General features: G+C 42.3%; 1 protein-coding gene across 1 annotated transcript; it reads left to right on the forward strand.

Moving 5' to 3' along the window:
• Positions 1–1,869: 1,869 nt before the first annotated feature.
• Positions 1,870–15,186, forward strand: nufip2 (nuclear FMR1 interacting protein 2). The gene is made up of 4 exons (XM_072691574.1): positions 1,870–2,073; positions 5,446–7,170; positions 7,681–7,713; positions 9,673–15,186. The coding sequence occupies exons 1-4, from the start codon at positions 1,926–1,928 to the stop codon at positions 9,723–9,725; spliced, it is 1,959 nt and encodes a 652-aa protein (XP_072547675.1). The 5' UTR covers positions 1,870–1,925; the 3' UTR covers positions 9,726–15,186.

A 15,186-nucleotide genomic window follows, 5' to 3' on the forward strand; every position in this document is an offset into this window, starting at 1 on the left:
CCAGCAGGCTACTGTAGTGTAAAATTAACAGAATGTAATGTAACCCAAATTAAGACAATTAGATCAGTCTTATAGCACCTCTCCAAACTGACTTCACACCCAAAACAGGTCAAAGACAACCAACTACTATCTGGGAAAGTGGAAAATAGAGCAAATCAGATTTGTTGTCCTCTATTCTTTGACTGATTAGGTTTTATTTGTAGTGAAATGCACCAGTTTTCTACAGAGCTCCTAAAGTACCAATAATTAAAAAACATTTTTTAGAGACCTAAACCGTTCCATTCAGTAAATTCATTCCCTCGATAATAAAAGGTTGTTAATTGTTTATTAAATATGGGGAACTGTTTATGAAATGGAGAGAATGGATTGTTATATCAAAAGGACGCTTTATTAAACGGAGTAAACAAATTATTATACTTATGGAACAGACTGCTTACCTGAGGGGATTTTTCTTTAAATAAAGGAATGATTTATTGTATAAAGGGTAGGATTTTATTTTTTTGATGAGGGAATGATTTATTAAATGAAGAGAGCAGATTATTATAGCGGGGGGGGGGGTTATTAAATCAGGGGAACAATTTATTAAATCAGGGGAACAATTTATTAAATCAAGGAAACAATTTATTAAAGCGGGGGGGGGTTATTAAATCAGGGGAACAATTTATTAAATCAGGGGAACAATTTATTAAATCAAGGGAACAATTTATTACATCAAGGGAACAATTTATTACATGGGGGAACAATTTACTACATGGGGGAATTCTTATTAAATCAAGGGAACAGTTTATTAAACCGAGGGATTTTTTATTAAATTGGGATAACGATTTATTAAATCAGGGGAATGATTTATTAAATCAAGGGAACAATTTATTAAATCGGGGGAATTCTTATTAAAGCGGTGGGATTTTTATTAAATTAGGGGAACAATTTATTAAATCAAGGGAACAATTTATTAAATCAGGGGAACAATTTATTAAATCAAGGGAACAGTTTATTAAATCAAGGGAACAATTTATTAAAGCAGGGGAACAATTTATTAAATCAAGGGAACAATTTATTAAATCAAGGGAACAATTTATTAAATCAGGGGAACAATTTATTAAATCAAGGGAACAATTTATTAAATCAAGGGAACAATTTATTAAAGCGGGGGGGGGGGTTATTAAATCAGGGGAACAATTTATTAAATCAAGGGAACAATTTATTAAATCAAGGGAACAATTTATTACATCAAGGGAACAATTTATTAAAGCGGGGGGGGGGGTTATTAAATCAGGGGAACAATTTATTAAATCAAGGGAACAATTTATTAAATCAAGGGAACAATTTATTACATCAAGGGAACAATTTATTACATGGGGGAACAATTTACTACATGGGGGAATTCTTATTAAATCAAGGGAACAGTTTATTAAACCGAGGGATTTTTTATTAAATTGGGATAACGATTTATTAAATCAGGGGAATGATTTATTAAATCAAGGGAACAATTTATTAAATCGGGGGAATTCTTATTAAAGCGGTGGGATTTTTATTAAATTAGGGGAACAATTTATTAAATCAAGGGGACAATTTATGAAACCGGGGAAATGGTTTACTAAATTGGGGGAACAGATTATTAAATCAGGGGAACGATTTATTTAATTATTTAATTATTTCATATTTATTAATTATGTAATAATGTTTATTATATTTAGAAAAAAAGAGCTCTAAACATCATTTTTTCCACCGGTTTTAAACATCATTTACCTTGATACTTTCCTTGATAGTCTCACTCCAGCTCATATCTGCATGTATTTCTGATGCTCGAAACGCCGCCCAGGCAGAGCTGGATTGGGCATCGCCAATGTCTCCACTTCTGCCCTGCTGCACTACAACCCCCCTCCGGCCGGGCACGTTTACTCACTCGCTCCCTGCGCTCTTAAATGGAGGATCGGCCCTCTGTAGGGGCGACGATTGCGATATATTTCACCCCCGGAGCAGAGAATGGGTCAGGTCGGTCGAAATTATCGGTGAACAATGATCAAAGCTGCTGTCAGCTCCAGGACGAGGAAACGCAGACGAAGAAAACAGGTTGGTGGAATGCAATGTAATCCAATGCTGTGTAGCGGTGGCAGATCCAGGTTCAGAAAGTCGAAATCCGCTCCGGGATTTTGCTCCGACTGCCTGGACGGCTCCGCCGCGCGGAGCCGTCCAGGCAGTCGGAGCAAAATCCCGGAGCGGATTTCGACTTTCTGAACCTGGATTTCGGTTAGCTCGCATGTTAGCTCCTATTAACTTCATTAAACTCCAAATATCGACACGCAGTCGCTTGCATTAGGGACTGTACGCACATAGGAGTACCGTGACTTGCCGGTCGGCTGTGTTTTGGCCATTGATTGATGACTGCCGTCGACATTTGTGCAGCTTTGGTAGCCGGCTGTCGTGCTGTGTATATGTAAGCTGCCTGGCTAGCAAAGTGTGGACATTGACCTTGTGCGCCGGCTTCAGCCCAAAACACAGCCATTTCTGCTCTGCCCGGCGTCATCTCTACTTTTACATGTTTGTCATATTCTAGATAGCACTTTAAACGTAATATCGTTCATATTTTTGTCGGGAGAGAGGTACATTTCCACTCGCTTTCCACAGCAACGCCAAACCTTAACCCGGTGTCCTGCCGAGTTGTGCTATCATGGCAAAGCGTGCTTCCATCGCGTGTATTTATAGGTACGGCCGCCTAAATAAAACAGTGGCTAGGATATTTCGAGAGGCTAAAACGTCGGATCGTATCGGAAAATGCTCCAAGATGAAGTATAGGCAGGATATTTGGGTAGGCTTAATCAGTATATCAGGGAAGAGATGTATTAAGAAGTCGTATTATTATAATTATTATTAGTATTATTATCTGACGTTCTGTAACAACAAAAATAGCAGTAATCTCATAGTGTATCATACACCCGAAGAGTTATCATGAATTATCATGAAAAACACGAATATACGAAAACAAAAAAAAATAAATGTGGTCGCGCATGCGTAGAGCTGCAAAGTAGCAGCTATCGCCGGGTAGCACAAATCGACAGAACACCGGCTCCGGCTAGCTAGCGCAGCTGTAGCGTTAGCAAGTCAAACACGCTGGCTCGTTAAAGAAGGAAAACACAGACAACACTTCCATTTGCGGTCTGAACGCTTCCTTTAGGACACAGTTAGCCACCTACAGAGCTAAAAGCCGCAGTTTGATGACTGGGAAGACAACTGCCGGACGTTTAAGGCCAGCTAGCAGGGCCTGCTGCAGTAACTAGTGCTAGCTCGCTCGCTAGCTGGCTTGTAGGCAGTCATGTGAGAGGGCCTGGCGGTGATCTTCACGTGTTAACGAGTTTTCCAGGGTTTGTTAGCTTACCCTGACTTTATCATCCGCTCTGTTAATATCTACTCACTCGAAACCTTAACATTAATCCCTTTAAACCATTTTATATGGCTTGCAGAGAGCCTGTTAGCTTAGACAACCCGACATGTGTCAATACAGCCGCTAGGACTACGAGCCACCTTAGCTAGCTAACATTAGCTGGCTTTGGCACTGAGGGCTGGCTAGGAGTTGACCCAGTGCCCAAAATATAGCTAACTACACCTCTGTCAGTGTACTGAATAAACTACACTAGTTTTAGTCTAATCAAACGTCTGTCAGACGTCGGTTAAGCTGAGTAGCTAGCTAGCTAACCTTTTAGCCGTCGTCGAAAACACCTTGCAGTGCTTATAGTCATATAGATAGACAGCTAGGTTAGCTAGCTACAGTAATAGCCAACAAAATGAGAAACTGCGTTAGTTTAAGTGTCCTATTATCATTTATCTCTGGGCCAGCAGCAGCTAGAATCCATATAAGTTTAATATTTGATTAATTTTAGTTAAAGCAAGTTGCACACATGCTGTGTGAGTCCTACAGCTTTAGATGGGACGTTAGCATCCAGCTGGTTTACCAGCACTCACTTAGGGAGCTTCCCCCTAATGCCATCACTACTGTTCCAGTGCAGAATAAGCCTTCATTCATTTGGTGTGTGTGTGTGTGTGTGTGTGTGTGCTGTTTGTGATGTTCAGACTGGTCAGAGAACAACCCAAATATGACTGAGCTCCATGATGACACGTCATACCTCCAGTTTAAAAATAGGGTGAAGTCAGGATATCATGGGGCAGTGAAAGGAGACTCACAGGAGGGCTGCGTTACTGTCCGGCTTCAGCGTTTTCAGGCTCAGATGTCGGCAGTGGACTGGCTTACAGTCCCGTAGTGACCCTCCCTTATGGCTTGTCGATTACCAGAGCGGTGGATAAAACTAGGGATGCACTGATCGATCTTTTTCTGTATCAGCTGATCGTCAATACCAATCCGATACCATCGTTGAATTAATAAACCAGATATCTGACCGTCTGGGAGAGGCTTAAAGCATCAGGGTTGACGTAATCATTACTTTAATACCTTTGTTGACTGACTTTCAGATCGAAATGAACCCAATTTCTGTTTATTGGTCACTAAAATTAATGACTAAAATTAATGTTATCTGACTTATTGTAAAATTTGATGTCTGTGAGAATAAAGAGGAGCTAGCAGCTCCTGCCTTTTCGGTTTTCAGTGGAAGACGAGCTGGATTATCTGCGAGTAGTTGATGGCCGGTCGAGGGCACCATGCTGGTTAGATGGGGAGGGGTGGGCTCTTGCTGTTTGCTGCTATATGGGTACGATGTCTGTAGGTTACTCTGACCCTGGGTTATGAAGCATAGTAGATGTGAACTGATCGGTCCTTTGGATCAGACTGATTATCCAATACCTGATCCAGATAATTTCGTTTGTTAGTATGGGGGGCTGATATCCAATCCTAGTATCGGATTGGTCCATCCCTAGATAAAACCTTCACAAAGCAGGACAGCGATGGTTGTGTGTGTGTGTGAATTGAGGTTATTAGGAGTCGTCAGCTTTTCTAATGTAGACCTCGTGGGCTAGTAATGGGTAACGTTCAATATTGTCTCCACAGAAATGTATTGGACACTAGTTACTGTTGACTGACATGTCAAAAATATGCTTAGTAACCCTTTGTTCTCTTTGGTGTCGTCCCGCTTAGATGTTTAAATCGCAGCAGTTTGGTCTATATATTGTCAAACGAGCGAGACGGATATCGCCGTATCTTGCGTACATTGAGTGGTAATTTCAAGCATGTCTTCTAAACGTCCCATACAACTGTGGTGTTTCTCAATACTTGCGTTACAGAAGTAAGCCAGTAATCCAGATGACCCTGGCCCTCTGCCGCCAAACATATCTAGTCCAAATATTAAGGCTCCTCACACAAACATTGACTAAGCTTGGCCTGTTCCCTTGTTGGGGCTTTAAGGCTGGTTTAGATTTGTGCTGACTCTGCTTGCTCTTTTTGTTAATCATTTGACTCAGTTGATTGTTAATTGCTTGTCTTTCCTCTTTTGCTCACAGAAAATGGCAAAGTAAATGGATCTATAGTTGAGGGAGAGGAGACTCCCACTTCCCTTGCCTCAGAAAGCTATCTGCACTCTGTGAGCCACAATGGTGACAAAGTCCTCCTAGAAACCGCCTCGAGACGGAAGCCTTCTGGACAGAACTTCACTACTGCCCTGAAGGGGGAAGGGAAAGGCAATAACACTAGTAGAAACAGCATGGACTACAGACATGATAAGCCTTCAGAGTTGATCACACATGAGGGCAAATTAGAGGCCCTGGCGGCTCTGAATGGCGTGGTGACCCTCAACTGTGGTCCACTCATCAATGGTTATCCCGGTAAGCCTGGCACTGACAATGATGGTAGTGGGTCAGAAAGCGGTTACACCACGCCAAAAAAGCGCCGGGCCCAGAGGAATGGCAAGGCTGTGGAAAATGTGACTGCTTCTGCCCAGGGGAAGGCCATGCAGCAGGCCAGCAAGCAGGATCCAGGCCCTGCAGCTCAAGAACTTATCGATAGAACATCAGGGCCACAGGTGGACCTTGGTCGAGCTGCCTCCAAGGCAGACGGCCATCCTGGCGGCTCTGTGAAAGCCAGCGAGGCTCTCGCATCTGCCACCGCTACACCGCCCGCGCCTGAGGTTCAGCGTAAAAACTCAGACGGCAAAGCGCCGGCTAAAAAAGTGGAGGACAAATCCAGCAAAGTGAAGGTGGCTGCATCCGCCAAAGAGGACTCGTGGACTTTGTTCAAGCCTCCGCCTGTCTTTCCTGTGGACAATAGTAGCGCTAAAATAGTGCCTAAGATCAGTTATGCAAGCAAAGTGAAGGAGAACCTCAATAAGACGGCCCAAGCTTGTGGAGAGGCTCTCTCACCTGCTCCCCAGGTGCCTGGGAGACCCTCGCAGGTCCCCATGTCCGCGGTGAAGACCATCACCTCGGCTAGCTTTACCAACGGTCCTCTGGCAGGGGAAGGCAACGGCTGCTCCCTGCCTGGTACCCACTTCAGCTCAGTGGCCAGCTCAGTCCCTGCGTTGGCCTCGTCCGCTGCCGGTGCTGATAATGTAGCATCCCCCTCTGGCAGCGGTAGCACCACCACCACCACCCCCTGTACGGCTGAGCCCAGAAAGCCTAATTTGTTTGTTTACCCCGTCACCAGTATGCAACTGTCTCTCCCCAGTGGCCGCCAGGCCGACCCTCCTGCCACTGCGACAAATCAGAAGTCTCTGGGAGACATCTTTCAGAATCAGTGGGGTTTGTCTTTCATCAACGAGCCCAGCGCCGGCCCAGAGGGTCTGGTGTGCCGCTCCACCACAAAGGACAAACCTGTGGAGGTGAGCTTTCAAGGCGGCTGCCCTGCCACTGTGGCCACGCAGTCGTCCAGCACCTCACAGAGACTGGATCAGCCACCTTTCCCCAAGGCTTATGAGCTGGACAAACGGACTAGTGCTCAGAGCCTGGGTAAAGGTGGAAACCTCGTCCTGCCTGCGTCCAGCGCTCCTGCTCCAGAAGGCTCGCCTCAGACCTCCAACTTCGGACCGGACTCCCAAAAGGATGAGGCGGGGGTTCCTGGTGCAATAGTGTTTTGCTCTTCCTCTAAGGACATTGGTGCTGAGCTGACACGCGCCTCTCCAGCTGCACCGAAGTTGTCTTTGGCCAGAGAGCAGGGCCACACTAAGGGCTTTGACAGGAGATCCAGCTGGGGGTTATTTGATCTGAAAGCTGCTGTAGTATATCACACTAAAGGTAAACATCACTTTGGTTGGCATTTTCAGCTACATTTTCAGTCATCCTGAAAAATGAATGCAAATGGCAAAAGTGGTTAATTTGGGGTCCATTTAAAGGGTCCATAGGCTTTGATGTAGCCAATCAGTATAGAGGTCCTATAATGGCCATGAAAAAACTGGGTAGGCGATACATAAAAAGATGGAAATGTCAGAAGTGGACCTCATATCTACACAGAAATTAATGATCTGGACCCTTTACCACTGTTGTTCTACCCTTAAATGTGGTAGAAGGTCTTGTGTGTTAAATGTCCTTTGGAAACACAACATTTTCCCAAGGTAATTCCATTCTGACCCTAAATATGCTGGTCCTCAGATTTGAAAACATGCATATTTAGTAAAGCATGCTCATTTCCCTTTATCCAGTGCTTTTTATGTTAGATGGGACCAGTAGATAGGCATGTCCTACAGTGTTAACTCACAACAGCTATGTGTGTGTTTTCTCATTAATGTTGGTTTTGTTCTTTTGCAGAAATGGAATCTATTTTGAATTTGCAAAAACAAGGTAAGCCTCAGCATGGCCTACTTTTGTAGTAGTCAGCCCATGTGCAGAACAGCCTCTACTCTGCTTTAAGCCAATCCTAATATCAAGATTAGACCATTAATCACTATTCCCTTTAAAATGCTGTTGCCTTTGATTGCTTCTGAAGTTAAGCGTGAGCAACAAAGCTGATCGTGTCTGTAGACTCGTGGCACAGTCCTCATGAAGAACCACTTTTGGTCAGAGGTGGTGGAAGTAGACAAGTCCTGCACTTAAGTGAAAGTACAGATCAAAACAGTTAGTTAGAAAATACTTGCATAAAAGCTAAAGCACAATTTACATTTTTACTGAGGTAAAAGAAGAAATTCCAAAACATTTCTTGAAACCATGTCACATTTGTAAATAATAGTTTATGCTAGAACTGCAGCATTGTCTATAAAACCATCCTCAGCATTCTAATCTTTTGTACAGCAAATACTGTTTCATATTCAGTTCACAAGTGATCCATGTGGTCATATATGGTTCTTATCTCTGAGACCCTGAATTTTATAGTGATTAACACCAGTAGCTTGTTTCTGTCTCTTTACTTAGACCTTAATTTTAACAAATTTACTGATCTGTTTTAGTATTTCTTTGGTATCATAATTAAAAAATTATATAAAATAAGTCATTTCTAAACTAGCAAAATAAAAACTGACCCCAATCAACAACTCCTGCATTCCAGTTGAACTGTGTTGGTTTCCAGTTCATTCAGAAAACTGGTGTAATGTTCACCTCTGTCAAACATTGGTGGGTTACTGTATATAACATCATTTGATTCAGCTAACCTCAGTGTATCTGACAGATCAGCCTCTGACACTTTTACTGCGGTTCGAACCAGACAGATATCGACAGTAATCTGGGGAACATAAGGGTAGAAGTGGCTTAAGAAGACTTTCAGCTGTTTAGTTAAACATTATAATATGCCAGAAAAACAGAATAGACTATACATAAAATAAATATATATGAATAAATAAATTATCTGGACCTTTTTTTTAAATATATAAATGTGGTTGAAGGCAGTTATTATATTCTTCTTATTTGTTAAATGTCCATTTCTATTCCCAAGGAAATTCTATTCTGACCCTAAATGAGCTAGTCCCCAGATTTTAACTCTCACAGCTCACTCAAATGCGTGGCCCCAGCTGAACAAACTTGGAGTGAGTGAGTGGGTGTGTGGTTGGGACGGGGGTGGCAAAAGGAACTGGCCGGGCGTGTCAGTTAGAGGTTATCGGTCAGTGAAGTTTCTCACCTTAATTAGGTAAATTGATTCACAAAAATCATGGAAACAATTTTTATTTCCATCAGAACTGAATCTCTGCGTTTTTCACACAAACCGAAGCTTTAGTAGAATCAGGCAATTAGCTGCCTCAACTTAGATAAAAAAAAAACACTAAAATTTTAAAGTAACAAGCCTGTTCTGAAATTGTAGTGAGTAAAAAGTACACATTGTGCATGAATGCATGGGAATGTCATAAATATTCAATTAAAATACAGAGTACTTGTCCTTCGTTAGTTACCACCTCTGCTTTTGGTTCCATTTGTAAAGAAGCATGTCTATATTCGAGGTGCGGGTGTGAACCTTTACATCATGTCAAGGCTCTTTAGACCTTTATAACCCAAAAAAAGCCAACCAAAAGTGGTTCCTCTAGGGCAGGGGTGGACAACGAGGGCCTTAGTCCAGCACAGTTTGCTGCTTTCCCTACTAAACCTGAAGTTACAGGTGAGTTGAATCTGGTGTGTTTGAGCAGGAAAAGCAAACTAAACAAAAACTGTGCCTGAATCCGGCCCCTCCAGGACCAGAGTTGCCCACCCCTATTCTAGGGCATCACTTGGAGAACCGTTTGAAGAGTGTATCAAGATAAGATTTATATATCTCAGTAACGTCAGTGAGATCTTGGTTCATGAATACTTACAACATGTGTTTCTCTCACTTTCCCCCAGATCCAAATCGTGTAGTGCTCTACAGTGAATCTAAGAATGGTCCTGACCAGTGAGGCCGAGCCTGGACACACCTTCACGTCTTCTCAGCTGGACTCTGCTAAGAAAAGTGTGCTTCAAGAAACATGGTCCCAGCCTCTGATAAACATCCTGTCTCAGAACCAATCCACTCTCAAGATGGATTTTTTTTTTCTTTTTCTTTTTTTTTTTTTTTAAAGGACTTAAACAGTAAGCGGTTGAGGCTGAGAACAGAGGACTGGAGGGAGTATGCTCGACAAAAACGGGTTAGCTGAATTAGAATGGCAAGTGAAGAACTGGAGGCTCTAAAGCGGTCTAGTGGACGTGTTTTGCTGAAGACAATTCAAGTGACTTTAGGGATCTTCGGTTCGCTGTGTCAAACACTCACACTAACCCTCGTCCCAGGGACGGGCAGCGCGACAGGCTTTCGTTAAAGTGCTCGAGCACGCAGAGACGGCTGACTTCATCCTGGTGGCTGCCAGAGAGGAGGAAGCGCCTCGAGATGCCTTCACGGTCTCCGTGGTGAATTCCGGCGGTCACGTGGACAAAGTGTGGGCTTGTTTGTACATGCTGAATTCATTTGGACTCTACAACCAAGGCATGGGCACGGAAAATAACAAACAAACAAACTATAAAGTGTTGCTCGGTAGTGATCGGGGTAATAAAAAAAAAAAAAAAAGAAAGAAAAATTACAAAAAAAAGAGAGAAATACTTTGGCCAGAGGAAACAAACGGCTATTTAAGTTTCAGGGGACACAAAACCATTGACGTCGAGGGGGCAGATAGCAGAAGCCTTGGGATAACTGTCTGTCTTAATTTCTGAATGAGTTTGAATCACTCGTTAGCGACTTGTTCCATGTTTTGTTTTGGATTTTTATTTTATTATTTTTCTTTTTTTTTCCGTTGGTTTTTATCTGTTAGTAGAAAACTTCAGATAGAAATGAAATCCTAAGACACAAGGTTATTGGGTACACTTAACCTGGCAATCTGTGCTGATTTAAGTGTGCAGGCCACTCGCTGTCTTGGTGCGTTCCTCGCGGAAACTTTTTCAAAGTGCTATTGTTCAGTAGAGTCTTATCGTCGTCTTTTCACCCTCCTGCCGTTGGACAACCGTTTATGTCCCTTTCTTGGTCTGCCTGCGTACAACGATGGCGGAGAGACAAAGCTACAGCCGGATGTTTTATCTTTTAGCGTTTTATGTTTGCAATTTTATATTAACTGTTAGCTACCAGAGGACTAATAAGTAAGACGCACCTCACGGTATAACCGCTTCAGTGCTATCTAACAGGTGTAGCGCTGATTTTCTTTTAGTTCTTTGTGGCATTTCGATCTTCAGTCTTCGGTTTCGTTCGTTAGCGCTGCTTTCCTTAAGCTTTCTCTCTCCCTTCTTGATGTATTTTTGCACAGGGAATCTGCTGTTGTGGTGCCGAGGCATTTTATTAGGGCTAGGCCCCACGGTTTAGCGTGAGGCAAGAACAGTTGCTTGAAAGAAGGTCTGGCCTTTTCTATCTTACACACATGTGAACAGGAACCCTAGCTTTTTATTATTGTTAGAAATATTATTTTCCTTTCGCACCATGTTCACACATTCACAAGTAATGGGGCTTGCTTCCTTTATGTCCTTGTTTTTCAGATTGTTGGTTTTGAGCTTGTTGTGGTTGACACAGGTGTTGCTGTCAGGCTTTCTGCCCCGATGTAGCCTGGCAGTGGTGTTCATGTCAGAAGAATAACCTTCTGTTTCTTGGTTTCTTTTTGTTTTGTTGGGTTTTTTTCCCTCATCACAACTTAATTGATTCATATATATATAAAAAAAAGATGAGTAGCACTTTATGTAATTTAAATTGTATTATCTTGATCGTTGACATATCAGTGCGTAAATGAATTCTAGTAATTATGAATAGGCTACTAACTTTATCTTCTAACAATGGACTGGCGGTCTACTTCAATAAGAAAACAAGAAAAACTGAAAAACAAAAGAAAGAAAGGATAAAAAATATAAATAATAATAATAATCACTGAAAAGTCACTCAGGTAGAATTAGGGCAGTGTTCTTGTAAACTCAATGTACCAACAGTGTTATTGCCAAAAACGAAAAAAGGGTGTCCCTCCTTGGGTGGGTGTACAAACGAACCTTCGTCCGAGGGACGTGATTTCCGTTTCCAGTGAAAAGCCAAACGGACATGTTGAAGTGGACCGTTTGCTGTTCTCTGCCCTTTTCTTTTTCCTTTCCTTTTCTTACACATGGCCATAAAACACTGCCAGGTCCAGAGACGCAAAACTAAAGAAAGACAAAGAGAAGAATCTTTTTTTAAAGCATCCTGTCTAATGCCATCAAACCACCCCATATCCCTCCCCTCCCCCCTCCTTCATTGATGTGATTTGATGATAAAATAAATGTGTTCGGGGTGGGTTCAGTTTCTGTTGTTGACCTAACCTGGTTAGGTTGGTTGCTGTAGCTTATAATAACAACTTGATTGACCTCCTCCTCTTGGGGTGATGTGAAGCGGGCTCATCACTAGAACTCTAGATCTAACTTTATGGAGAGACATGTCAGAGCTTTACCCCATCATGCTGCATCAGGCAGATAATTAACGTGTATGTTATACAAATTATATTGTATCAATGACTTAGGTTATTTGTTTTGAAATGCTGCTGCCCCCGTCCCGCCCATATACCCCCCACCGCCCACCTGTATTCAACACTCTATTAATGGTTCTTTGAGCAATCCTGTAGAAGAAGCACTTTTGTATGTGTGAAGAACTTTTTTTTTTGAAGGTTTAAAGATGTTGATGTAGTGGTTCTTCACAAACAGAAGTTCTTGATCTGTGGGAGTCCCAAGTTAGTCCAAAGCAGCTGTCTATGTGGTGACCTCTCCTATGAAGATTACCCCATTGAGCCGTGGTCTTCAGATCTGTGCATTGAATGCAGTTTCCAGTCTTGGATGTTGGAGTTATTTGATTGGCCATGGAGTGTCACACCTACCAAGGATTACAAAGTCCAGAACAGGAAACTGGATTCAAGGTCCAGATTTGAAGACCTTGCCATTAAGAAGCCAGTCCGTAAAAGAGGTTTATGTAGATTTGAAGACATTGACCTGTTTAAAGGTTCTGTACTCTCTGCTCTTATACAAAAAGTCTTCTTTATCTTTATAGAGCCCAAAATGATTCTTTCCTGGGATCACTCAAAGAACCCTTTGTACCACCTTTCATTTTCGTGAGTATATTCAGTCTAAATGGTAGTCCAGAGCAGCGGTGTATGTGGTGCAGCTGCCTATATCCTTTGAGCGACCCAAAGAGGAACCTTTTTAAAGATTCAGAGAAGTTGATTATAGAGGTTCTCCGTTCTCAGCTTCATTTCACAGAGTTCTGTATCTTTATAAAGCCTGAAATGGTTCTACCAAGATGGTAAAAGACGTTAAAAGAAGTCGATATAAGTTCTTTTACTAATTTCAAGGTTCTTCTGTTTTAATCACTCAAAGAACCCTTGGTAGCATCTCTGAATGTCAGTCCAAAGCTGCTGTGTATATTATTTGAGACCCCATAGACCATTCTTTATACTTACAGACCCCAAAATGTGTGAAGAACCTTTTGAAGGTTGAAAGAAGTCGATGTGAAGGTTCTTCCCCCTCATCTCTTTTGCAAAAAGGGTTCTTCTTCCTTATGAACTGGAAAATGGTTTTTCTATAGAATCATTCCAAGACTTGTGAGAGTAATTCAGTCTAAATGCTAGTCCAGAGCAGCTGTATGTGGTACCACCTGTAGAACCTTTTTATGTGAGAAATGTATGTAAAGAATCTTGTTGAAGATTTAAAGAGTACAGTGTAAAGGTTCTCGACCTGTTTAGAGGTTCTTCACACTTGCAGCTCTTTTACAAAACGGTTCCTTAATCTTTATGGAGCCCAAATTTGATTCTTCTGTGGTATCGCTTAGAGAACCCTTTGTAGTACATTTTAGTTTTGAGAGTGATTCGATGCGAGTGCCAGTCCGAAGTGGCTGTGTATGTGGTGCCCCATTCTCTGTTCTTTTGAGTGATCCCATAGAGAAACCACTGTTGTAAGAGAATTTTTTTAAAGATTTGGAGAACTCTATGTAAAAGTTATTGACCAGTTTAGAGAGGTTCTTCACATCTTCATGGAGCCCAAAATTGGTTCTTCTATTGCATCGCTCCGAGAACCCTTTGTAGCACCTTCAGGTTTCTGTGTGAACGCCAGTCCACACAAGTGGATGTGTATGTGGTGCCCCCTCCTCTGTTCTTTTGAGTGATCCCATAGAGGAACCAATTTTGAGAAGCTTGTGTGAAGAACCTTTTCGAAGATTTAGTGAAGTCAACATTAAAGGTTCCTCACCAGTTTAGAGGTTCTGCACAGTCTCAGCTCTTTTACAAAAAAGCTGCCCTCTCCTCTTATCTTTGTTTTAATGCATGTTTAACACTGTTCTCCATGACTTCCCAACGGTTGGCTGAGTGGTCGGCTTGCGTAAGCTGGTCCTGATTGCTAAAGTCAAACGCATGGTGTTTACTTCAGAACAACCCATGTAGGGCGTCTTTGTTTGCCCCTCTTTGTGTCTCCAAAGGCTGCGTGTAGTCTCGCAGGGGTACTCGATACTCTTTGGTTGTCGGCCTAAAGCATGACGAAACAACCTTACAAGAACCTTCTTACTGTTTTTTGAAAGGCCTGGCCCTTGTACGATGACCCTTGCGGCTAAACGAATTGCACCGGACACACGTTTTAAGGCTCGAAGGGTCTGCGGATGCACATGTATGGAAGTTTTGATGCACAGAAAGCGGATCTAACTCTACGTTTCTCGATGAGGGGATGCACATCAAATGCAGATTTCTTTGATTTGATCAATAAGAAGCACTTACTCCCCACAACGTCTTCTAGAGTTTATAGCTATATATGTATAATTATGCACACTAATCTAAAACCTTAATGTCGCCTCTTAAACCCCCCCCCCCCCTTCCTTAATTGGTAGGAAAAGCCAAGAGAGCAGGGCGAGATGGTCGTACAGATGTACTTCACTAGACTGTTTCTCTGCTCTATACTATGGGAATGCTTCTGCATTGGCATATACACTTTCCTAATGTATGTATTCGATTCATTGTGGTCTGACAGGTCAGCTGGTGGGTGTGGGTGTGTGTGTGTGTGTGTGTGTGTGTGTATGTCTGTTTGTGTGTGTGTGGGCATGTGTATTTGTCTCCATCGAACTGCTCAATGATATGCAAAGTCAATATTGAGAACTTGCTAAGTTCAGGGAGCCTGTGCTGTAAGAACTATTAAATGGATCCCATCAGAACATGGATGAGAATCTCTCTTGCTTCCCAACTCCCGCCCCTCCTTCCCCACGGTTTTAATTTGTGCCATGTTTTGACTGTTAAAAGTTTGAATTAATATTTCATTTGTAAGTTGCTCCGTCTGCATTTCCTACAGTGGTAATGAAGAGGGGGAAACGGTTTGTTTCGAGAATCTTTGTCACTGCTAATAAACTTGTTGAAAAATGAA

Source organism: Salminus brasiliensis, chromosome 11 (assembly GCF_030463535.1).
Source record: "Salminus brasiliensis chromosome 11, fSalBra1.hap2, whole genome shotgun sequence".
NCBI lineage: Eukaryota > Metazoa > Chordata > Actinopteri > Characiformes > Bryconidae > Salminus > Salminus brasiliensis.

Coding starts and splice junctions, on each gene's coding strand:
- nufip2 (XM_072691574.1), top strand. CDS start 1,926: ATGGAGGATCGGCCCTCTGTAGGGGCGACGATTGCGATATATTTCACC. Junction 2,074..5,445: donor AACGCAGACGAAGAAAACAG/GTTGGTGGAATG, acceptor TTTTGCTCACAG/AAAATGGCAAAGTAAATGGA. Junction 7,171..7,680: donor TGTAGTATATCACACTAAAG/GTAAACATCACT, acceptor GTTCTTTTGCAG/AAATGGAATCTATTTTGAAT.